The sequence below is a fragment of the Pan paniscus genome, chromosome 14, assembly GCF_029289425.2.
Source record: "Pan paniscus chromosome 14, NHGRI_mPanPan1-v2.0_pri, whole genome shotgun sequence".
Lineage (NCBI taxonomy): Eukaryota > Metazoa > Chordata > Mammalia > Primates > Hominidae > Pan > Pan paniscus.
In genome coordinates, this window is record NC_073263.2 from 1,191,078 (window position 1) to 1,214,872 (window position 23,795).

General features: G+C 50.0%; 1 protein-coding gene and 1 pseudogene across 1 annotated transcript; both read left to right on the forward strand.

The window, feature by feature from the left end:
• Positions 1 to 794: 794 nt before the first annotated feature.
• LOC134728875 (ankyrin repeat domain-containing protein SOWAHC-like) lies at positions 795 to 4,882 on the forward strand (the record flags this gene model as incomplete). Its single annotated transcript, XM_063596030.1, has 1 exon — positions 795 to 4,882. A coding segment is annotated over one exon (798 nt), but the record flags the coding sequence as incomplete, so codon positions are not given.
• A 6,112-nt stretch (positions 4,883 to 10,994) lies between these two features.
• On the forward strand, positions 10,995 to 14,629 carry LOC134728855 (tektin-4-like; annotated as a pseudogene).
• Positions 14,630 to 23,795: the final 9,166 nt, after the last annotated feature.

The following is a 23,795-nucleotide window of genomic DNA, read 5'->3' on the forward strand; positions in this document are numbered from 1 at the left end:
CACACACACACACTCATGGTAACCAGTTCAGGATGGACACAGAAACAGTCACAGTCTTTTTTGGGAGCACACTCCCCTGTGACACTTAGATCCTAATGCTGACTCCAATTCCCTCCTGGGACCTCCCCTCTCCTTGCAGCATGCTGGGCTTTCCCTTAGAAAACCCCATGTCATTTCCCTCAATGGAACATGAATCAGCTTCACCCACAGTGTCTGCATGTCTCTGTCCATAGCAAACGTTTTTATTACCTTAAAATATAGATTTTTACCTTAACTAGCCAAGTCCTAGGACCCTTTTTCCAAGCTCTTTTAGATGAAGTAATAAATGCAAATATTAGAGATGTGTATATGTGTATAAATATAAGGAGAAACGATGTTGCCTAGTTGTACAAATTAGCTTTAATAAAACTCCTGATTTAAATTATTTAATTGTGAGAAGGGCGATTCTAACTCAACACACCAACGAAATAAAAGCCTTATCCCTCTGCTCCGCCAAAATATCCCATTTAGAGCCTGTGTGTGTGTGTACACACACGTGTGCACTCATCCCCACCTGACCGTATCAAATTATTATTTAAACTAGATATTTCTACTTCGTTGCATAGTAGTAATGGTTTCTGGAATGAAAAAATAAAAAACAGGAGAATAAAACTGTTTAAATGTATCTCTGGGTGAACGCTGTGGCCACTGCATGGACCCCGCCGATGGCGCCCAGTACCTGCGTCTCAGGAAGAGGTTCTGGCGGGGCCTCCGCCTGAGGCCGCGCCCCTGGTACCTGTCCCGCGTCCACGTGAACGCGGAGCGCAGCATTCACCATCCACTCCCTGAAACAGCGGTCCCCGAAGTGCTCCACAGGCAGGGCCGAGCTGGGCAAGGGGGAGCTCAGCCCCTGCACGGGCCGCCCTGAGCGGCGGAGACACAGGAAGAGCTCGCTGGCTCCACCAGCCCCTACCCCAGATGCGGGACCTCAGACCAGCGAGGACCTGGAGCCCCCGCCCCACGGTTGCCAGGAGGCGGACAGGGGCAGCTCCTGGGGGGCTACCGCCCCGCGGCCATTCCGCCAGAACTTGAGCGACCTGGGAAGGCGCAGTGCCCTGCCCTTGAAGAGGAACCTGTGTCCTGGAGGCAGCAGCCTGGGAGCTCCTCCTCCGAGGACACCGCAGAGGCGAGTGACTCTGGCGGCGCAGGGCTGGCTTTCCCGTCCACGGAGGAGAGCTGTGGGGCTGGGTGAGCTGGACCAGGAAGCACAGCTGGCTGCTCTCGGCCTCCGATGGGGAGTGGACAGCTTAGGGGGTTGCCGCCGTGCCAGCCGGCCTGCTGGCCACTCTGGGCTTCATCACAGCCTCACCTGCCTGCGCAGGCACCTAGCACTGCAGGCTGGAGCTTCTGGCCATGCTGGTCAACTTCCCCAACGAGCCTCTGCTGCCTGGGAACAGCAAGGCCAGAGCTACACCGCCCTGCACTTGGCAGCCATGTACCTTGGAGATGGTGAAGCTGCTAGTGGGGACATAGGACGCCGATGTGGACATCAGGGACTACATTGGGAAAAGGGCCTCCCAGCATGTGAGTCAGAGCATCACAGAAGAGATTGAGACCCTGATGGGAGTCCTGGACAAGGACGATGGGGAGAGCACCGCCAGCAGTGGGGGTGGGTACTGGAAGATTTAAAAGCTGCCCCCACCATCTCACCACCTACAAACTCTCACACGTCCTGGAAGATGGGTGGACCCTCTCCACCATCACCACTTGGCTGAAGGTGGTCCAGACGTGAAGCCAAGGATTCCAGGGCGCACAGCCTCGGGCAGGACTAATGGACTTAAAAAACACAGGCTCAACAAAATCCACTTCACAACCCAGATGGTTCACATCGCACCCTCTTTCAGGGACCCAGAGCAACCACTGGAAGAGAAGGAGTAGGAACTCTCTCTTAAAGGCCACTTATCCTATTCCTTCAAATTAAGACCAAAGTCCAATGTATTTAGGTAAAAAATAATTTCTTTTAGAAAATGCTAAGGTTTGTCTTCTGAAATTTAATAACAGAAACAAAAAAAGAACATTAGACGTCAGGAAGTGAGACCAGAAAAGACAAACTAAACTATCCTTACTAGGTTGGAATGGATGGGGTGGAGTTCCCATCAGGCTAGCATTCCGGGGAAAGTGTTTTTTTTGTTTGTTTGTTTGTTTGTTTTTGTTGTTTTTTTTTTTTTTTTTTGGCGGTGGGGGGAAGGAGTCTCGCTCTGTCGCCCAGGCTGGAATGCAGTGGCGCCATCTCCGCTCACTGCAAGCTCCTCCCCTCGGGTTTATGCCATTCTCCAGCCCCAGCCTCCCAGTAGCTGGGACTACAGGCGTCCGCCACCACACATGGCTAATTTTTTTGTATTTTTAGTAGAGACAGGGTTTCACCGTGTTCTCCAGGATGGTCTCTATTCCTGACCTCGTGATCCACCCGCCTCGGCCTGCCAAAGTGCTGGGATTAGAGGCATGAGCCACTGCGCCTGGCCGGATTTCTTTTTAAGAGATTCATCATACTTTGACCTGTGCCCCATTTCCCTCCTCCACCTGTCTGACCTGGCGTTCCTATTTCCGGAGACCAGAAGTGGGGGGAAGAGAAGGGATGACTGTTTCTTTGCTTTCACCATTCCTGCATGCCATGCAAAGGAAGGAATATTGCGCTTTTAATTATCTGTTTTATTAAGTGGTTACTCTTTCAAGGACAAAAAAATGCAAATTTGTACAAAACTGGTAGTATTTGTAAGTGCAAGTACTACATGCTGTCTTGTTCTTTTACCAATTGCATTTGCATTTTAAGGTACTACTGGTACAGCCACGGTGGAGAACAGTTTGGAGGTTCCTCTAAACACTGAAAATAGAGGTGCCACATGATCCAGCAATCCCACTGTTGGATATATACCCCCAAAATAAGAAATGAGTATATCGAAGAAATTATCTGCACTCCCATGTTGGTTGCACCACTGTTGACAATAGCTAAGATTTGGAAGCAACCTAAGTGTCCATCAACAGATTAATGTATTAAAGAAAATGTGGTAGATACACACAGTGGAGTATTATTCAGCCCTAAAAAAGAATGAGATTCAGTCATTTGCAACAACATGGAAGGAACTGGATATCATTATGTTAAGGGAAATAAGCCAAGCATGGAAAGGCAGACATTGCATGTTCTCACTTATTTGTGGGATCTAAAAATCAAAACAATTAAACTCATGGACATACTAAGTACTAGGGGGCTGGTGGGGGAGACAGGGCACGGGTAATGGGTACAAAAACAGGCAGAAGGAATGAATAAGACATACTGTTTGATAGCACAACAGGGGGACTCTAGTCAATAATTGTACATTTTAAAATAACTAAAATAATCTAATTGGATTGTAACACAAAGGATACATGCTTAAAGGGATGGATACCCACTCTCCATGATGTGATTAGTTCATGTTGCATTGCCTGTATCAAAATATCTCATGCACCCCATAAATATATATGCCTATTATATACTCATAAAAATGCTTGAAAATAAAAATAAAGGAACTACTGAAGGTCAGGTCAGAGTGGAAATGCAAAAATACTAATTAGAGAAGAATGTGAATACAACAGGAAACCTGTTGGTATTCTATTTATATTGTAAGCAGCAGTTCAATTGTTTTGTAAAAGCAATTTCAATTTTAATCACTGAACTAAAGAAATGGGCAACGCTGACTTCCGTAATATAGGTTCTACCTAACCATCTCTAACACCGCTATCAAGGAGGACCAGTGTTAAGGTACATTACTAACAACCACACAAATTTTTAAAAGAAAAGAACACTCTAAGCAGCCTATGGTACTTTGAAATGAAATATTGCCTCTCATTCTCACTTGTGTTGCCATTCCAAAAGTTTGAATTTGCTGAGGTTTATATTCTGGGTATTACATAACCATTGGTTCTATTTGGCATAACCTTATTAAATGGTGCTCAGAGCTGAATTACCTACAGAAACTTTCTGGTTTAATTAGCATAAATTGTTATAAATATTAGTGAGCCCATACTTCTGCGATATAATTAAACCAACTTAATGATTCTCACATAAGGTGTCAATTTATTTTACTAATGCATTCATAATCGATGCTTTGTAGCAACATTTTTCAAATGTTTAAAATGCTAAATCTTCTCAATTTTCCAATCTTTTCTTGAGTCTATTAGATACCTATAGTGTAGTTACTGAATAGCTGGGAAACAAATACACCTAGTTAGAAATGGCACTGCTTTATAAAAGGCACTAGAGAAAAGACGAGACTATTTCTATATTTAAATGCTGCTGGCAAGTGAATTCCTTTGTATATAAATGAAAGATACCATTCATTAAAATGAAAGACTTGTTTTAAGTGTGATTCTTACATTTCATTCATTTATGATAGAGTAAATGGCTTTATAATTACTTTAAAATTTAACTCACTAGTACATTAAATCTGTTCATTGCAAGATTAGAATCAACTGTGAGGGGAACTAATTTAAACAAGCCCTTCCTTAGTCTTATTGAGTCTCATATTTGCTGAAAGTACCTACAGCTTGCAGGATAAGGGAGTTCACGGACCATAGGGTGAGTGAACCCATGCACAGATTGCAAACTGCCCAGTGTTACAACATTTAGGATTTTTAGACCTTTAATTTTCCAAGTCATAGAAATTTGTTACAGGTTCATCACATCTTTGTCTAAATGGCAACTGAATTTCTTTAAAGATATGTTAAAAAAAGGCATAAAACTATGAATTATTATCCATTTGTGTGCCTCTATTTTTGCTTTAGAATTATGGAAGTGGACCCTGTGAATTTGGGAAACACTGTTATGTATACACATAGGTGAAAAACAATCTAACATTGTGTAAATAAAAATACTTTTTTTGAAGTTGAAAAACATCCATTTGTTCTAAATCTATATGTATTTTGTGTATCTAGTACAGAATAAGCGGTAACTTCTCATTGAGTAATCTTAGGTTTTACAGATGTGTAAAGCTGAAGCAACTCTAAAGAGTAGACACTTCAGAACAGGAAGGGTCTGGTCAATGTTGAGAGTAGACACTTTCACTGAAGGTTCTGGTGAAATGTGGGTAACTAATTGCTTGAAATCTATAATTTGCTATATAGTTAACTATTAAGTTAAAATGTCATTTACCATGCTTTTTACACTAAAAGCTTTAACTTTTCTGAGAAAATAATATTTTAAATGTTCAATTATTACTTCTGAGGAAAGCTACTTCTAGCATTCTTTGTCATGATGTGCTTGTGTGCAGTAAGCAGAGCATTTTCAGCCACTTACCTCTACATTCTTCCTGTTTTTCAATTTCTGATTTAGATTATAAAAGGCAAATGGTTAATTTAATTTGATACTCAGAGTTGTGTTTACCTTTAATGGACAAATATGTGTCAGATACTTTGATGTTTATTGATATGACACCGTGTGGTTAAACAACGCAAGTATGTCCATGTGTTTCTTATAGGGTACACTTGAAACTAGTGGTGTTTATGCAGTTCACTTATATAACTTGAAAATCTGGTACTATTGCATTCAGGACTGGAATCTTGGAGTTTAGGTGTCTTGTCTCTCATTTTGAAAATAAGTGAAAGTTGAGAAAGTAAAATCTATAAAGTTCATTTTTTTAACTAGGAAAAAACACAAATTAATGACAGACACCAAATTACAAATCCAAAAAGCTCAGAGAACACCAAGCAGGATGAATATTTTAAAAATATACCTAGGAATATCATATTCAAACTGTAGAAAACCTGTAACAAAGATAAAAGATTAAAATAAGGCAGAGGAAGAAACACAGTGTCTACAGAGAAACAGACATAAGAATTACATTGGACTCCTGTTTAGAATCCATGCAAGTAAGAAGTGTTGAAAAAATTAGATTACAGTGGGTATTTATTATCCAAGTATTCATTATCTAAAACTGCAAAGCAAAAATAATTGTAACAAGAACACATTCACTAGCAATCTGAGCACTCATGATATTAGTGTCTGTTCTGGAGAGAATTATGTCCCCCCAGAATTCCTAACCTGAAGCCCTATCTCCCAGTGTGACTGTATTTGGAGAAGGAGCTTTTAAGAAGGTAAAGGTTAAATACGGGCAAAAGGGTAAGGCTCTAATCTGTTAGGACTGGGGTCATCATCCAAAAAGGTAGAGACACAAGAGGTATCTCTCTCTCTCTTCTCTCTCTCTCTGCCCCCCTCCTTCTCTCTCCCTCCGTCTCTCCCTCTCTCTCTCCCTCTCTCTCTCCCTCCCTCCTTCTCTCTCCCTCCCTCTCTCCCTCTCTCTCTCCCTCTCTCTCTCCCTCTCCCCACATACATTTGTTAAATTGAGGTTTTTTGTTAGAACATATATAGTGGCATTTTAATATAGTGTTACTCTACTTAAAACACACACACACACACACACATACATTTTTGATAAATTCTTTTTTGAGGATAAGGCCGGACATGGTGGCTCACATCTGAAATCTCAGCACTTGGTGGGATTATCATCTGAGGTGGGTGGATCATCTGAGGTCAGGGGTTCAAGACCAGCCTGGCCAACATGGTGAAACCCGTCTCTATTAAAAATACAAAAAATTAGCTGGGTGTGGTGGCAGGCACCTGTAATTCCATTTACTCAGAATACTGAAGCAGGAGAGTCCCTTGAACCCAGGAGGCGGAGGTTGTGGTGAGCCGAGATTGCACCATTGCACTCCAGCCTGGGCAGCAAGAGCAAAACTCCGTCTCAAGAAAAATACAATAAAATAAAAATAAAAAAAACACAAAACTGGGATGTGTCCCTGTCTTTTAGGCAGATATACTTTACCATTACTAAAATTGAGCTTCAGAAACATTAAGCATGCTACACAAACTTAGCTGGAAATGAATACTGAAATGGAAGTTTGAATCCAAGATGATTTCTTTTCAATCCCATGCTAATGCCGTTAACTCCTATAGACCCTTCTCAGGGGCAGCCAGAGAGACACTAGCCCACTGATGGATGGACAGACGTGGGCAGGGTCCGTGTCACTAAACCACCCACCACTGCCACAGCTGCCTACAACAGACACATCAGATGACACTGCAGGCAAATAAATGATTTTCACTGAGGACTTACTGGTTTTAATAATAGGTCCTGGTGTAGAGAAGTCCCTCAACCTATTGTGCAATGAGTTTTGAGAAGCGGGTAAGCTGTATGTTTTGTGGTTTTGTTTCATAAATGCATCTACAGGAAGACCAATATTGACTGAATGAAGCTTTCATTTAAAGGGCTAAAATATGCTTTGTGTTTTTACATGTGGATACTACTTTAAACCTAATGACTATTTATTGTATCATAGCTTGTGATGTATTCTGCTCATGGCTTTTAAGGTAAATTGTGCCATGATCCACTGCCATTCTAATTGCTTTAACAAGTCATTACCACACTACTGTTACATCTTAATTATGCATACAGACAGGTAGACTTATTTTACATATGTGAACTAACTAGTTGTCAAAGCAAATGCAGATTGTATTCTGCAAGTAAAGTCTTTTTCTCTCTGAAATTTCTGGCGATGTTCTTTAAGTGAAATTCATATTCAAACTGAAGATTTTAGTTACAAGAACTGAGTGCAGATTAAAGTCTTTTTGTGATTCAAACATAGTCAAGAATACAACTGTGATATTTCATGGAAGTTATGCAATAAAATGTCTCTAACCTGCGAACAAATCTATCAAGCAGACGGCACAGTACTGAATTTGAAACCAGAAATACTGGGTTTTTATATAAATGCTTCATAGATTCGTTTTATGATAAAGGGCACATAACTCTCCTAAACCTCACACCACCTCTTGAATAGGGATAATAAGTCCACATCAATGCTGATGCCTTAGCTATTATTAAACTCTTACAGTATGATGTAAAGTGAAAGTACAATGTAAGATCATTCCTAGGCCAACTTTGACCAGTTTTATACAGAAACATGTGCCAACTTTTCTGTTTGCAAGGATAATATCAAAGAAAACACCAGAAAGTTATATCTTTGATGCATTTTTTCAAAATCATACACAAAAAACACAAACCAAAGACAAATGATGAATATTATGTCAGAAAATATAAAGTCTTCCCCTTTCTTCTTTTGCCAAGAAAGTCCAATATTTTCACCATTTTTATGCACACAATCAACTTTATTTAAGCTGGAAGTTAATGTCTCATTGTTTTCATTGTTCTAAATAAACACCTTTTCCCTTGAGTATTGTTCTAAAAATTTTAAAGTTGTGTGAAAAATTTTGTTCTGATTTTTCACATTTGTGCTAATCATATGTGAAAAGGAATACAGATGGTACTTAATTATGAACATGAAAAGATGTTAAATGTCATTAGTCATTAGAAATTTGCAAATTAAGACCACAATGACTAACACATATATATCAGAATAGCTAAAATAAAAATAAAACATCAAATACTGGGGAGCATGAGTAAAAACTGGAGCTTTCACACATGACTGGTTGGAATGTAAAATCGTACAGCTACGCCAAAAAGGAGTATAGTAGTTTCTTAAGAAACTAAAGGAACCTGAGTCCCCAGGCCTGCAGTCTGGGCCAAGGTCACTGGCCCTGGATCAATCAGGATGGGGTTCAGGGGCCTTCCTGGGGCCATCCAGTGTCCAAGTTGCCCTTTGGTGGTCTCGTCTGCCCCTCAGCCCCTGAGCACGTCCATCTGTCCCTCCAATCCTCCCTGTCACGGGACATCTGTCACAGAGCCATGCGCTATCTCCTGCTTTCTGGAGATGCCAACTGCCTGGGGTGCTCTTAGCCGTGCCCTCCCCATCTCTGGGTCCTGACCAAGGTGCTCTAATGGACACCCCCAACCCAGGTCTCAGAGAGCTGACAGCACCCTGGGTTCCTGAAGCTGAGATCCAGCAAGACACACGTGGCCTGAGAGTCCCACTCTCTGGCTGGCAGAACCCAGAGGTGGGAGCACACTGGAGTGTCCTTCAGGGTGTCTTCACCCCATGAGAGGGCTGGGGGTTTTGGGAGTTTGAAGCTGGCAGGAGTCAGGGCCCAGTCCCCTAACTCTGATGCGTCCTTGGTCAAATCCTGTGCCTCAGCCTGCAGGGCCTATTGCGGTCACCAGGTGAATGTGTTCCCTTAGTCTGGGAGCCCCAAGTAGGCAGCACCCCCTGCCAACGACTTCAGGGCACCTGGAAGTGGAGGCTGAGAGGTCTCCCACTTCGCAGAGCTGGGCTCTGGCCCAGAGGCCTTCTCCTTGGCTTAGGTGGTCTCTCGGGCTCCTGGGGCTGCAGATCAGGGACAGAAACAGGCAGCTCTGCTCTGCTATGCCTACAGAGAGGTGCCCAGTGAATGCAGGTTCCAGACAAAAGGTGGAGCCTGGCATCCTGCCCTGCGTGGGCTCCAGCCTGCTGCCATCTGGGGAAACTGAGTCATGGTGAGGCTCAAGGATGTTTCTCAGACCACACCAGTCCCTGAAGGTCCCCTGACCTCCCAATCTTGACGGACAGTGAAAAGAGGTTCCCAGGCCACCTGCAATAGGTTCTGGCTCGGCCTGGGTTGGGGTAAGTCTCCCGGCTGCTGTCCTCAAAGCCCCATCAGGAGGCTGTGTCAGGCCAGGTACACCGTGGTGACAGGAGCATGGACTGAGGGTTCTGGCCGCGGGAGAGGTCAGGACCGGGGGAGGTCAGGTCCAGGAGGAGGGCACTGGCCGGCACATGGTGGTGCTGGAGAGACCTGGGCGGGGTGGTGGGAATGGCCCAGGAGGAGCCCCGGCTCCTGTGGCTGGAGTGAGGGTGCAGGCTGTGATGGGAGAGGAGGTGAAGGTGGAAGGAACAGGGGCCCAGTGGCCTGTGCTGTAGGAAGGGCATGGACTTCCTAGCGAGGACTTTCTGGTGCGGGGTTCTCAGGGAAGAGGAGGCCGGAGGGGCTGGGGTCCCCAGGAGTGCATGCGCCAGGCAGGCGGAGGGGAGGCCGAGCCAGGAGCCACAGGCTTCTCACCGCCAGACCAAAGCCGCCCTCCGCTGGCTGCGTGGGGAATCGTGCCTAGGCTGGGGCTCCCCTCGCCCCAGGTTTGGGGGAGGCCGATGTGTCCTGGGGCGCTTACTGCCCATCCAGTCTCCGCCAGGCAGCATGGCCCTGGGTGGCTTTCAGGGCAGCCTCCGCAGCACAGGACCTGCCTCCGCCCTGTGGGGCAGATTTGGGCATCTGACTCTGCACACTTACCCAGAGGCTGAATTCAACTCCCCAGGGAAAAGCACACTCAGACTCCCTCCCTCCCCACTGTGCCCAGCCTGAGGGGACCCTGGCTGGGACTTGGGAGGAGAAGGCCAGAGGCCAGGGCCTGGCTCTCAGGCACTAGGTCCAGGAGAAAATGGAGCGGAGTCCCTGCAGGAACTGCCTCAAACTGCCCCTGAGGGGGCCTGGCCTGGGACCCTCCCTGTGCTACCAGGCTGCTGTTGGGGCCAGGAGGGCAGGGAGAACAGCCACCTATACGGCATCAAGTAACACTATCACTCAGCACACACAACACCCACACAACAGCCACAGCCCTCTGCCCTGAGGGGGCAGGTGGGCAGAGCCTCCTCTGTCTTGTTCACCCTGAGCGTGGAGCTCCGCACAAGACAGGATCAGAGAGCAAACCAGGAACAAATGGATGAATCAACGAAGGGGCCAGGGCAGTAGGTCCCCACCCACACCCTGAATCCTAAGGGTGGGACACAGAGGCTGGAGACGGGCTGGCCCTGGGATCCTCTAAGTGACAGGAACCCTTGGCCACTGTTGATTGCCCCGAGGCAGGGACAGGGATGGTGGGGCTGGGGCTGCCTGGCCCTTTAAGAGGGCAATTCTGCCCTCTGCCCTGAATGCCCCTTCCCCTAGCCACTGGAGAAGAGATCCCGTTTCTTGGCAACAGGAAGCTCTTGGTTTACTGCATCACCCAAGCGACTGGGAGCCGCGTCCTGCTCTGGGACTGAGCCGTTGGAGCCGACCGATGACTGCACTGGGCTGACCGCAACAAGCTGACCACACACACTCCTCACTCCCCTGGTCCTGGTGGGCAGCAGACACCATGGTGCAGACGGATGTGCTCCTACCAGAGCCGGCCCCGCAGAAAGTGCCGCCCTGCGAGCTGCCCTGCAAAGAGTATGACGTGGCCCGCAACACGGGCGCCTACACGTCCTCCAGCCTGGCCACCGCCGGCTGGAGGTGTGGTTCCAGAACTGCTATGCTCGCTACCACCAGGCCTTCGCCGACTGCAACCAGTCAGAGCGGGAGCTGCAGGGGCATGAGAGCCATCAGCTGGCCGCAGAGACCCAGGCGCTGACGCAGCCGACACAGCAAGACTCCACGTGCAGGGTGGGCGAGCGACTGCAGGACACGCACAGCTGGAAGTCGGAGCTGCAGCGCGAGGTGGAGGCGCTGGCTGCGGAGACCGACCTGCTGCTGGCCCAGAAGAAACGGCTGGAGCGCGCCCTGGATGCCATGGAGGTGCCCTTCTCCATCGCCACTGACAACATGCAGTGCAGCCAGCGCCACCAGCACGCCAACCTCGTGCGTGACCATGTGGAGACGGAACTGCTGAATGTGCCAGCAGCCTTGGGTGGCCAGGACTTGTGGGCACAGAGAGGAGGAGCCCCCGGCAGTTCATGTGGACAAGCCACGTGGCTGCTGCAAGCACACGGGAGACCAGCCCTCTGTGCGTGAGACCCCTGAGTCCCGAAATCTGGCCCCTTAGTGACAGGAGGCAGTTTTGCCCCAGAAGGCCCCTGACTTCCAAGCAGCTGTTTCTCCTCTCGTCCTCCAATACCTTTGAGTCCTGGCACAGTCATCCTGACCCTGGGCTCCCCAGAGACCCTCCCTGGTTGGGACAGTGGCTCCCGAGGTGGAAACCCAGGTCTGGGCCAGCACTGCGGGTGTGGACAGGTAGGGTGGGATAGGCTGGGATCTACTGCTCCCATTCATCCTATACAGAGCCGGGGACACGAAGATCTGCACCCACAGGTCCCCTTCTCCATGTCACCTGTAACTTCCCAATCCAGCCCAGCTTGTCTATGGGGCAACCCCATAGGGTGAGAGAGTAACTCAGTCCTGGCCCTGATGCTGGCTCTGGAGAATTCCCTGAGCTCTCAGAGCCTGGGGCCTCCATAAGAACCACTAAAGGCCTGTAGACATTTGTGAAAGATGTGGGGTGGAGGCAGCTGGTCTCCTGCCATACCCCCAAACTCAGGCAAGAACCCTTGAGTCCCTCCCTCCCCTCATGCCTTCCCTCCTCCCTCCCTTCCCCTTCTGCAGGCCTATCCCCCTGCACCCTCTCAGTGCCTCAAGAACTGCTGCAGCTCCCACAAACCCTCTGCCTGCAACAAGGGTGACTGCGAAGTGACGGAGACACTGACAGTGCAGGAAGAGGCAAACCCAGGGACAGAGGGGTGCAGGACTCGGGCCCTGGCACACAAGGAGGTAGCTGGTGGTCCAGGCAAAGACCCCAATCACAGGGAAAAAAGGCTTGTTCCTACACACAGAAAATTAAACTGGCCAGGCAGTAAGAAGAAACACAGGGTCTTTCTCCTGTTCTTAGTGTGAGGATGGTCCTTCCCAACACAGAACCCTGAGGGGCAGCCTGGGCGGGCATCTGGGCCCCCAGAGTTAGGGTCCTCAGGGGCTGTCCAGAGGCCAGGGGCAGGCCAACGTTCCTGGGTGCAGTGAGTGAGCAGCAGTGATGACTCTTGAGGCCTGGGGCGTGGGAACTGCCGCTGAGGGACCTTCCCAGCAGCCCATAGAAGGCCCTGGAGGAAAACACCCCACTTACAATGCACCAAGGAGAATGCCCAAAAGCCCAGGATAAACCCAGTGAGAGAGCAGAACTTGCACAGTCAGAGCTCAGGCCCGGCATTCAACTCCTTCTGGTTGCTCAGGTGTAGACCAAGGCCTGCAGCAGCTGGCCTCCTGGGATCCTCACCAAGGACTGGCTCTGGTGCTCAGGGCGTCTCCTCCCTCAGGAAGCTGAGCTGATCCGGAACATTCAGGAGCTGCTGAAGAGAGCCATCCTGCAAGCAGTGAGCCAGATCCGGTGGGTCGAGGGCTGCCCAAGGGATGACTCCTGACCCCACCCACGGCTGGTCCTGGGGCAAGGCATTGAACGACAGGACCCTGAAGTTCAGAGCCGGCAGGGGCTGTCCCAGGTCACAGTGGGAGCACAGGGCTGGGTGGGGGAGGTTCCGGCCCAGGCTGAGTTTGAGTGGCCAAAGCCCAGTGCCACAACTGATCTGCAGCCTCCCAGCATGGGCGGCAGCTCTTGGTCACTGCTGAGCACGAGGACAGCCGGCCCAGAGCTCCCTCCTGAAGCGGGCATGAAGGCCTAGCCTGCAGCATGGAGGGTCCCCAGTGGGGCCCTCCCTGGCCACACACCAATGCCCTGCCCCACCCCGCCCCAGACTGAACCGGGAGCACACGGAGATCTGCAAGATGCACTGGTCGGACAAGGTGGAGGCCTACAACCTCGACAAGACCTGCGGGCGCCACCACAGCCAGAGCACCGAGGTGTAGGCTCATCTGGCACTCCACCACCTTCCAAGGGGGGGGGGGCCAGCTCTGCCCCCGCGCTTGCCCTGGCTGTGGTCTCGCCTTCCTCTGCCTGGGGGCCCCAGCGGGGCTCCTTCCCCCAGCCTGGCCCAGAGGTCCTCGCCCCCGAGGGCACTTGGGCAACTATCTGCCCCTGGCATGAGTAAGCGAGCAAGACCTCCTCAAGTGCCCAGCGCGTGCACAGCCTGGTTGCCCGTAGACAGGACAGGGTGGGGTGGGGTCAGCCCCAGGCGCCGGCAGGATTGCATTTCCACCAAAGGCCAGCAGAGGGAGCGCGACCACCGCCCACTTGAGCGCGGCAAACTCCTGGGTGCGAGAAGCGGACGCGGGCGCTGGGTACTAGGGAAGGGGGGCTGCGGGGGACGGAGGTGCTGCAGAGGGGGCCTCGGGGGCAGCGGTGCTAGGAATGGGGTTGCGGGGGCAGGAGGGGACTAAGTGCCCGGGGTGGGTAGGGTGTGGGAGGACTCAGGGGAGTTGTGGGCGGGGGGCACTCGGAGGCAGGGAGCTTGGGGGACTGGGCTTCGTGGGTCTGCACGGGGAGCATTGGAGTACATGCAGTTCCTCCAGGAGCATGAGGCACAGACAGGGAATGGGGGCGTGGCAGGGCCCCCAGCATTTGGCAGAGCCTCCCGACCCTCCCCTGGCTGTCTCCCACCCCGCAGAGCCTCCACCCCGGAGACCTGGACCAAGTTCACGCAGGACAATTTGTGCCGCGCCCAGCGCGAGCGCCTGGACTCGGCCAACCTGTGGGTGCTGGTGGACTGCATCCTTCGCGAAACCTCCGAGGACCTGGGACTCCAGTGTGAGGCCGTGAACCCGGACTTCGGGAGTCGCTGTGAGGAGCTGGAGGACGCGCGGCACAAGCTGCAGAACCACCTGCACAAAATGGGGCACCGTCAACCCCGAAGATGGCTCCCGCTCCTGCCCACCACTGTGCCCCCTCTCATCACCTGACCTGGGCACTCAACACCTTTCTCCTCCGTCCCACTTATCCCAAAGGACCCCAGAAGCAAGTGTCACCTCTTCGTAAACCTATGTAAAACCAGGTGACACTGGGTATGATCACAGGGTGTTGCAAACCCCATGACTGAGCAGGAGGAGCTGCGGGGAGGATGGAGGCAGGAGGTGGTCTGGGGAGCATTGACCGCCCGAGAGGACCCCAAGAGTCCAGGCCTGGCAGGCAGGGCTCTGAATCTAGGGCCTCAGCGTGGCCTTTACCACCACTCAGTCCCCAGTCCTTGAGCAGGATTTGGGTACTGGTGACCATCAAGGATGGGGGTTCTTGGATCAGAGCTCAGACAAAACAGACTGCCTGACTCTCCAGAGCGCACTGGGGGCCCCGGTCTCTCTCATGTCTTCACCCCCAGCCCTCAGGGACTCTCCTGTGTGTCCCAGCTACTCTCCATTCATGCCCAGACTTCAGCGGGAGTCAGTTCCAGGCACCCCGGAGTCACCATCAAACTCAGCAGTTTCGCTGAGTTACTCCCCAGTCTCTCTCATGTCTTCACCCCCAGCCCCCTGGGACTCTCCTGTCTGTCCCAGCTACTCTCCCACCACGCCCAGATTTCAGCGGGAGTCAGCCTCCCACACTCCGGAATCACCTACACACTCACAGACTTCACTGAGGTCCTCCCTGGTCTCTCTCAGGTCTTTGCCCTCAGCCCACAGGGACTCCTGTGTCTCTTTCAGCTACTCTCAAAACTTCTCTAGATTCCAGCTGGAGTCAGTTCCAGGCACCCACGATACACCACCGAACTCACGAATTTCACTGACTTACTCCCCAGTCTCCCTCATGTTCTCACCCCCAGCCCTCAGGGACTCTTCTGTCTCTCTCAGCTACTCTCCAACCATCTCCAGATTGCACCTGGAGTCAGCTTACCGCACCCAGGAATCATCTACAAACTCACGGACCTTACTGCCACCCTCCCCCATTTCTTTCACCTCTTCACCCCCTGCCTTAAGGGCCTCTCCTGGGCCTCCCAGCTTCTCTCCAGCCTTCCCCAGATTTCTGCCACAGTCAGCCCCAGGCACCCAGGGCAACCATAGACACTCACAGGCCTCACGAGACTATCTCCCTATGACCTGTACCTACACAGGGATGGCTCTCACGCATCCCTCAGTGACCCCAAACCCATCTCCACTTACACTCAGACACTCCCAGGGCCTGACAGCTACTCCCCGTTATTGTCCTTCAGTTCGAAGCCCTGGCCAATCTACTAGCCCACATGACGCAGTTACCTGGCCATTTCTCCACGGTTCCCGTGAGGGCCCCACACCCAGCCGCACAAGAGCCCCTCCTGCATTCCGTCCTCACACGCAGGCCTGTCCATCTACTTGCTACTGTCACACTCTTGCCAGCAGAAGAGGCCCCTGTAATGGCCGATATCACCATCCAGTCTATCCTCACCCCACAGCTGTGCAGCGGGTCCCTCCTGCTGGCCCACGTGGCTGCGAGAGCCCATGCTGGCACGACGCTCCAGCAGGACGGCGTCCCTGCGGGCCACACTACCGGTGACATGGCTAGCATGACCCTCCTTCCTGGCAGTGACACTGTTGATGTGAACCCCAGTTTCACATCTGTCATTTCTAAATAGGACCATTTTCCCTTTTCGCTCTCCCTTCCTTTCACAGGGCTTTTCGTTCTCTCTGTTTCTGCCTCCGTTTCAGATATTTACTCACCTTTTTCTCTCTCACTATGTCTGCCGTGGTCTCCATGAGAGTGCGCCACATAAGATTCCCCCATTAAAAGTCATGAATTGAGTGGCTTTTGGTATACCTGCGGTTGTGCACATTCAATTATAATTCGCAATTCATTGTAGAACGTCTTATCACCCCCGACCAGAGAAAAACCCTGTAGACATTAGTCACTCCTCATTCTGTCTCAAACCCTCTCCCTGACCCTCAGCCCTAGGTAGCAACTACCTAGTGCGATCAATCCCATACGCATAGATTTCCATATTGTAGACATTTCCTATAAACGGAACTGCACAATAGGTGAGCTGTTATGACTGAGATAACACGTAGCACAATATTTTCAAGATTCATCCACATTGTAGGCTGACCCACAGGGTGAAACCATTTTTTGGGGGGGTTTTAGTAACACCGGGTGTTTTCTCCTTCCTTTCGTACTTCTTTCCTTCCTTCCTTCCTTCCTTCCTTCCTTCCTCCCTTCCTCCAACTTCTCTCTTACTCTTTATGCCCTCTCTCTTTCATATGCCTTAGGTGCATCCCACATTCTGCACTTTTTTGGGGAAATCCACGACAGGTGCAGGAAAATTGTGTTATTGTAACTGTTTACCGCTATCTCTCTTTCACGGCTCTACATCAGTTGTGAACATCTATTGGTTTATCCCAAGTCACTAAGCATATGTTTATTAGGTACACCTGTTTTTCCTTATACAGCTGTTTCTGGAGTCTAGGGTCACATACTCATAAACCCAGTGTAAATCAGAAACGCATCTAATAGTCCAATAAACCCATCATAACGTTGAAAAATCATAAATCAAACCATCATAAGTCACGGTTTGTCCGTGAATACGGGCGTCATCAATTCCATTGTATTCAGTCATGCTGTACACCATTAAACATGGCAGACTGACTGGGAGTGGATATTGATAGCATTATAAAAGTCAGTTATTAGAGGGATACTCCTTTAACCGGATTGAAGAACTGATCTAATGGCTTTAGTCGAGTGCATGATAATGTGAGATGTTTTGAGACAGAGTAGTACATTTGTGAATTACATTTTATGGCTTTTTTTCACTTAGTAGGCACCATTGTGTGTGGAAAAGTGAGAAAATTGCTTTCTGCTATAGAGTCTGGCATTCATTGTAGATTTAAGCTTATTTTTCTGGGAGCAAATCTTATTCAATAAAATACTACTCTTTATACTAAAAAACAAAAACAGTGGTGATGTGTGGTCATTATCCTCAGCAAACTAATCCAGGGAAAGAAAACCAAATGCCACATTTTCACTTATAATGGGAGCTGAAAAAGGAGATCACATGGACACAGGAAGGGGAACAACACACACTCGGGCCTTTCGGGGGGCAGAGCGTTAAGAAGAACAGCTACTGCATGCTGGGCTTAATACCTAGGTGATGGGTTGACAGGTGCAGCAAACCACCATGGCACACGTTTACCTTAGTAACAAATCTGCACATCCTGCACATATACCCCAGAACTTAGAAACGAAACGAAACAAAAGAAAACGAAAAAGCAATAGCAAAACGCTAAAGGCAAACTAAAGTTTCAAACTCAGAACGTGACAGACCAATGTTTGGTTCAAATCATGGTTCTCAACCCAGGTGCCATAAGGTCAGGATAAGGAATTTGATTACATATTGTAAATAAGACATGCAGCAAATGACCAGAAAGATTATTCTCAACATATGTGTGTCTTCTAATTCAATGGTGACGCTATCTACCGGGACAGCATTAGATTCCAAAGGGCCGGGTCCCGCCACACAGGCCTCCCACACTAATAACAATGGGAAGCCCTACGTGGTTTTACCTGTGCTTCTCAGCAACTGGCTATAAATCAGGTTGCCACCACTCCCAGATTTAGTTGCATTCATTTGCTGGAAGAGCTCACAGCACGCAGGGAAGCACTTACAGTTGCCGTTGTGTTTTAGCGGACATTGCAAAAAGTTCAGAAATTAATGTGGGGCCCGGCATGTGGGGAGGGGCGCACTACCTTCCAGGAAGTGTTATCCAGAAGCTCTCTGATCCCAGTCCTTTTGGGTTTTTATGGAGACCTCATTCTATAGGCATGATGGGTTAAACCATAGGCTATTGGTGATCAACTCCACCTGAGGCTCTCAACCCTCCCTGGAAATTGGGGTTGAGGCTTTGCCATTCTCAGTCTGACTAAAAGAATTTACCCAAACGGAATTTTGAAACAGATGAGCATAACTGGAATCTTAATTAGATGATTGGATTATCTGGAGCCACACCTTGATATTCCTAACCCGAGCACCCTCATCCAACGAATGCTCCACCCAACTGGCTCCCAAGTCTCTACGTGGTTCCAGAGCAAAAGAATGTTTATACAAGGCATATATCCACCTTTTCTTCAAAGTCTTTTCGCTTACACGGAAAGACTTCTTAAACTGCCATGCATCAGGGTCAGGGGGAGGTCTTGTTACAACGCAGATCTGTGGATCTCCGGGTCTTGATTGTGGCAAGGATGCTGCTTGTGTCAAAACCACAACGTGGGAACCACAGAACCACTAGTTGGTTTTCACTGTTTCAGTGCATACAATTCCTAACATATCTGGTCAAGAAAACTTGTAAGTTCTTAGATTGTCGCAAAGGTGGCGCATGAAATCAAAGCAGGAGAACGGTTTCCTACGAGGTGTAGCCTGGGAAAGTTGGGGGTGACTGATGGAAAGGAGGAGTGAAGCTCCGCCCTTTCCGCTGCTAGGCTGCGCCCGAGGCTATTTAAACCCACCCTGGCTGGCCTGTACTCAGATCTTCGCGGAGCGGATCAGCGGCCGGAGCGTTTGGCGGACTCTGCGTGGACTTGGAGCTCACAGCGTCTTGCGACTTGGAAGCGGATTCAGAGGACAGGACAGAACACTTGGGCAAGTGAACCTCTGTCTGTCTGTCTGTCTGTCTGTCTGTCTGTCTCATTGGTTGGTTGATTTCCATTTTCTTAAGGGGCACATACCTCACACCGCACACACACACACACACACACACGCACACACACGCACACACACTCCTTCTTTCTGCGAGTTAGAAAATTAGTAGGGGCCCCTGGGAGCTGCAGGTTTCCTAATCATGTCTGCACCTAAGAACAGTAGGGTCTTGTCTGGCTCTTCTTATGAACGGTCCCCCAGCCCGGACTCCCCAAGGTCCATGCGAGCTTCACCCAGCTTCTCCCTCTCCCCTATCAGAAACCCAGGCCTAAGGGGAAGCTCCTCACCAGGGATCCGGAGCTACCATTCACCATCCCCTGTGGCTTCACCACACTCACCTCTGTCATCACCAGAATCCCACAAGCTCCCATTTCCCTGTCCTCACCGTGATGGGCAATCAATGAAGCCATTGGGCTCTCCCGTGTCCTCCTCTGAGGATTCCTCAGAGTCCCCACGTTCATCAATAATATACCACATGTTCTTGCTGCCATCACCCAGCAGCTCACCCCCAGCTCTCGGGGGGTCTCCTGTGTCTCCCAGCTACTCTCCAAACAACCCCAGATTTCAGCTGGAGTCAGCCCCCCACACCCAGGAATCACCTACAAACTCACGAGCCTCACGGTGCTCCACCCCTGTGTCTTTCATCTCTTCACCCCCAGGCCTCAGGGACTCTCCTGTGGCTCCCAGTTACTCTCCAGCCATCCCCAGGTTCCTGCGGGAGTCAGCCCCATGCACCCAGGAGTCCCCCAGAGACTCACACATCTCGGGAGAATATGAGCCGTCCCCCAGCCCTGACTCCTCAAGATTCATGCCTGCCTCACCCAGCTTCTCCCTCTCCCCTCCCAGAAACTCAGACCCAAGGGGCAGCTCCTCACCAGGGATGTGGAAGTACTCTACATCACCCCGCAGGGCTTCACCACTCTCACATCCATCATCAACAGAATTCCACAACTTTACGTTTCCCTTTCCTAACCAAGCAGGACAGTCACTCATGTCATTGTGTTCTCCCGTGTCCTCCTCTGGAGATTCTCCACAGTCACCTCATTCATCAATAATATACCATATGTTCTTACTGCCATCATCCAGCAGCTCACCCCCAGCCACCCATGACTCGCCTGTCTGTCCCAGCTACTCTCCAACTACGCCCAGATTTCAGCGGGAGTCTCTACCCCACACCCCAGAAACACCTACAAACTCACAGACCTCAGTGAGATCCTCGCCAGTCTCTCTCACGTCTTCACCCCCAGCCCTTACGGACCCTCCAGTCTGTCCCAGCTACTCTCCAACCACGCCCACATTTCAGCGCGGGTCAGTTCCAGGAACCCAGGGATCACCACCAAGCCCACCACTTTCACTGAGTTACTCCCCAGTCGCTAGCACGTCTTTATCTCCAACCCTCAGGGACTCGCCTGTCTGTCCCAGCTACTCTCCAAACACGCCCACACTTCAGCGGGAGTCCGTTGCAGGCACCCAGAAATCACCACCAAACTCACCAATTTCACTGCGTTACTCCCCAGTCTCTCTCATGTCTTCACCATCCCTCAGGGACTCTCCCGTCTGTCCCAGCTACTCTCCAACCACGCCCACATTTCAGCTGGAGTCAGTTCCAGGCACCCCGGACTCACCACCAAACTCACCAATTTCACTCAGTTACTCCTCAGTCTCTAGCACGTCTTTATCTCCATCCCTCAGGGACTCTCCTGTGTGTCCCAGCTACTCTCCAACCACGCCCACACTTCAGCGGGAGTCAGTTCCAGGCACCCAGGAATCACCATCAAACTCACCAATTTCACTGCGTTACTCCCCAGTCTCTCTCATGTCTTCACCATCCCTCAGGGACTATCCCGTCTGTCCCACCTACTCTCCAACCACGCCCACATTTCAGCTGGGGTCAGTTCCAGGCACCCCGGAGTCACCACCAAACTCACCAGTTTCACTGAGGTACTCCCCGGTCTCTCTCATGTCTTCACCCCCAGCCCTCAGGGACTCTCCTGTGTGTCCCAGCTACTCTCCAACCATGCCCAGATTTCAGCGGGAGTCAGTTCCAGGCACCCAGGTATCACCACCAAACTCAGCAGTTTCGCTGAGTTACTCCCCAGTCTCTCTCATGTCTTCACCCCCAGCCCCCTGGGACTCTCCTGTCTGTCCCAGCTACTCTCCCACCACGCCCAGATTTCAGCGGGAGTCAGCCTCCCACACTCCGGAATCACCTACAGACTCACAGACTTCACTGAGGTCCTCCCTGGTCTCTCTCAGGTCTTTGCCCTCAGCCCACATGGACTCTTGTGTCTCTTTCAGCTACTCTCAAAACTTCTCTAGATTCCAGCTGGAGTCAGTTCCAGGCACCCACGATACACCACCGAACTCACGAATTTCACTGACTTACTCCCCAGTCTCCCTCATGTTCTCACCCCCAGCCCTCAGGGACTCTTCTGTCTCTCTCAGCTACTCTCCAACCATCTCCAGATTGCACCTGGAGTCAGCTTCCCGCACCCAGGAATCATCTACAAACTCACGGACCTTACTGCCACCCTCCCCCATTTCTTTCACCTCTTCACCCCCTGCCTTCAGGGACTCTCCTGGGCCTCCCAGCTTCTCTCCAGCCTTCCCCAGATTTCTGCCACAGTCAGCCCCAGGCACCCAGGGCAACCATAGACACTCACAGGCCTCACGAGACTATCTCCCAATGACCTGTACCTACACAGGGATGGCTCCCACGCATCCCTCAGTGACCCCAAACCCATCTTCACTTACACTCAGTCACTCCCAGGGCCTGACAGCTACTCCCCGTTATTGTCCTTCCGTTCGAAGCCCTGGCCAATCTACTAGCCCACATGACGCAGTTACCTGGCCATTTCTCCACGGTTCCCGTGAGGGCCCCACACCCAGCCGCACAAGAGCCCCTCCTGCATTCCGTCCTCACACGCAGGCCTGTCCATCTACTTGCTACTGTCACACTCTTGCCAGCAGAAGAGGCCCCTGTAATGGCCGATATCACCACCCAGTCTATCCTCACCCCACAGCTGTGCAGCGGGTCCCTCCTGCTGGCCCACGTGGCTGCCAGAGCCCATGCTGGCACGACGCTCCAGCAGGTCGGCGTCCCTGCGGGCCACACTACCGGTGACATGGCTAGCATGACCCTCCTTCCTGGCAGTGACACTGTTGATGTGAACCCCAGTTTCACATCTGTCATTTCTAAATAGGACCATTTTCCCTTTTCGCTCTCCCTTCCTTTCACAGGGCTTTTCGTTCTCTCTGTTTCTGCCTCCGTTTCAGATATTTACTCACCTTTTTCTCTCTCACTATGTCTGCCGTGGTCTCCATGAGAGTGCGCCACATAAGATTCCCCCATTAAAAGTCATGAATTGCGTGGCTTTTAGTATACCTGTGGTTGTGCACATTCAGTTATAATTGGCAATCCATTGTAGAACGTCTTATCACCCCCGACCAGAGAGAAACCCTGGAGACATTAGTCACTCCTCATTCTGTCTCAAACCCCCTCCCTGACCCTCAGCCCTAGGTAGCAACTACCTAGTGTGATCAATCCCATACGCATAGATTTCCATATTGTGGACATTTCCTATAAACGGAACTGCACAATAGGTGAGCTCTTATGACTGACATAACACGTAGCACAATATTTTCAAGATTCATCCACATTGTAGGCTTACCCACGGGGGGAAACCATTTTTTTGGGGGGTTTTAGTAACACCGGGTGTTTTCTCCTTCCTTTCGTCCTTCTTTCCTTCCTTCCTTCCTTTCTTCCTTCCTTCCTTCCTTCCTTCCTTCACACCTTCCTTCCTTCCTTCCTTCCTTCCTACCATCTCTCTTTCCTTCCTACCTTCCTCCTATTTCTCTCTTACTCCTTCTGCCCTCTCTCTTTCATATGCCTTAGGTGCATCCCACATTCTGCGTTTTTTTGGGGAAATCCTCGACAGGTGCAGGAAAATTGTGTTATTGTAACTATTTACCGCTATCTCTCTTTCACGGCTCTCCATCAGTTGTGAACATCTATTGGTTTATCCCAAGTCACTAAGCATATGTTTATTAGGTACACCTGTTTTTCCTTATACAGCTGTTTCTGGAGTCTAGGGTCGCATACTCATAAACCCAGTGTAACTCAGAAACGCATCTAATATTCCAATAAACCCATCATAACGTTGAAAAATCATAAATCAAACCATCATAAGTCACGGTTTGTCCGTGGATATGGGCGTCATCAATTCCATTGTATTCAGTAATGCTGTACACCATTAACAATGGCAGACTGATTGGGAGTGGATATTGATAGCATTATAAAAGTCAGTTATTAGAGGGATACTTCTTTAACCTGACTGAAGAACTGATCTAATGGCTTTAGTCGAGTGCATGATTATGTGAGATGTTTTGAGACAGAGTAGTACATTTGTGAATGAAATTTTATGGCTTTTTTTCACTTAGTAGGCACCATTGTGTGTGGAAAAGTGAGAAAATTGCTTTCTGCTGTAGAGTCTGGCATTCATTGTAGATTTAAGCTTATTTTTCTGGGAGCAAATCTTATTCAATAAAATACTACTCTTTATACTAAAAAACAA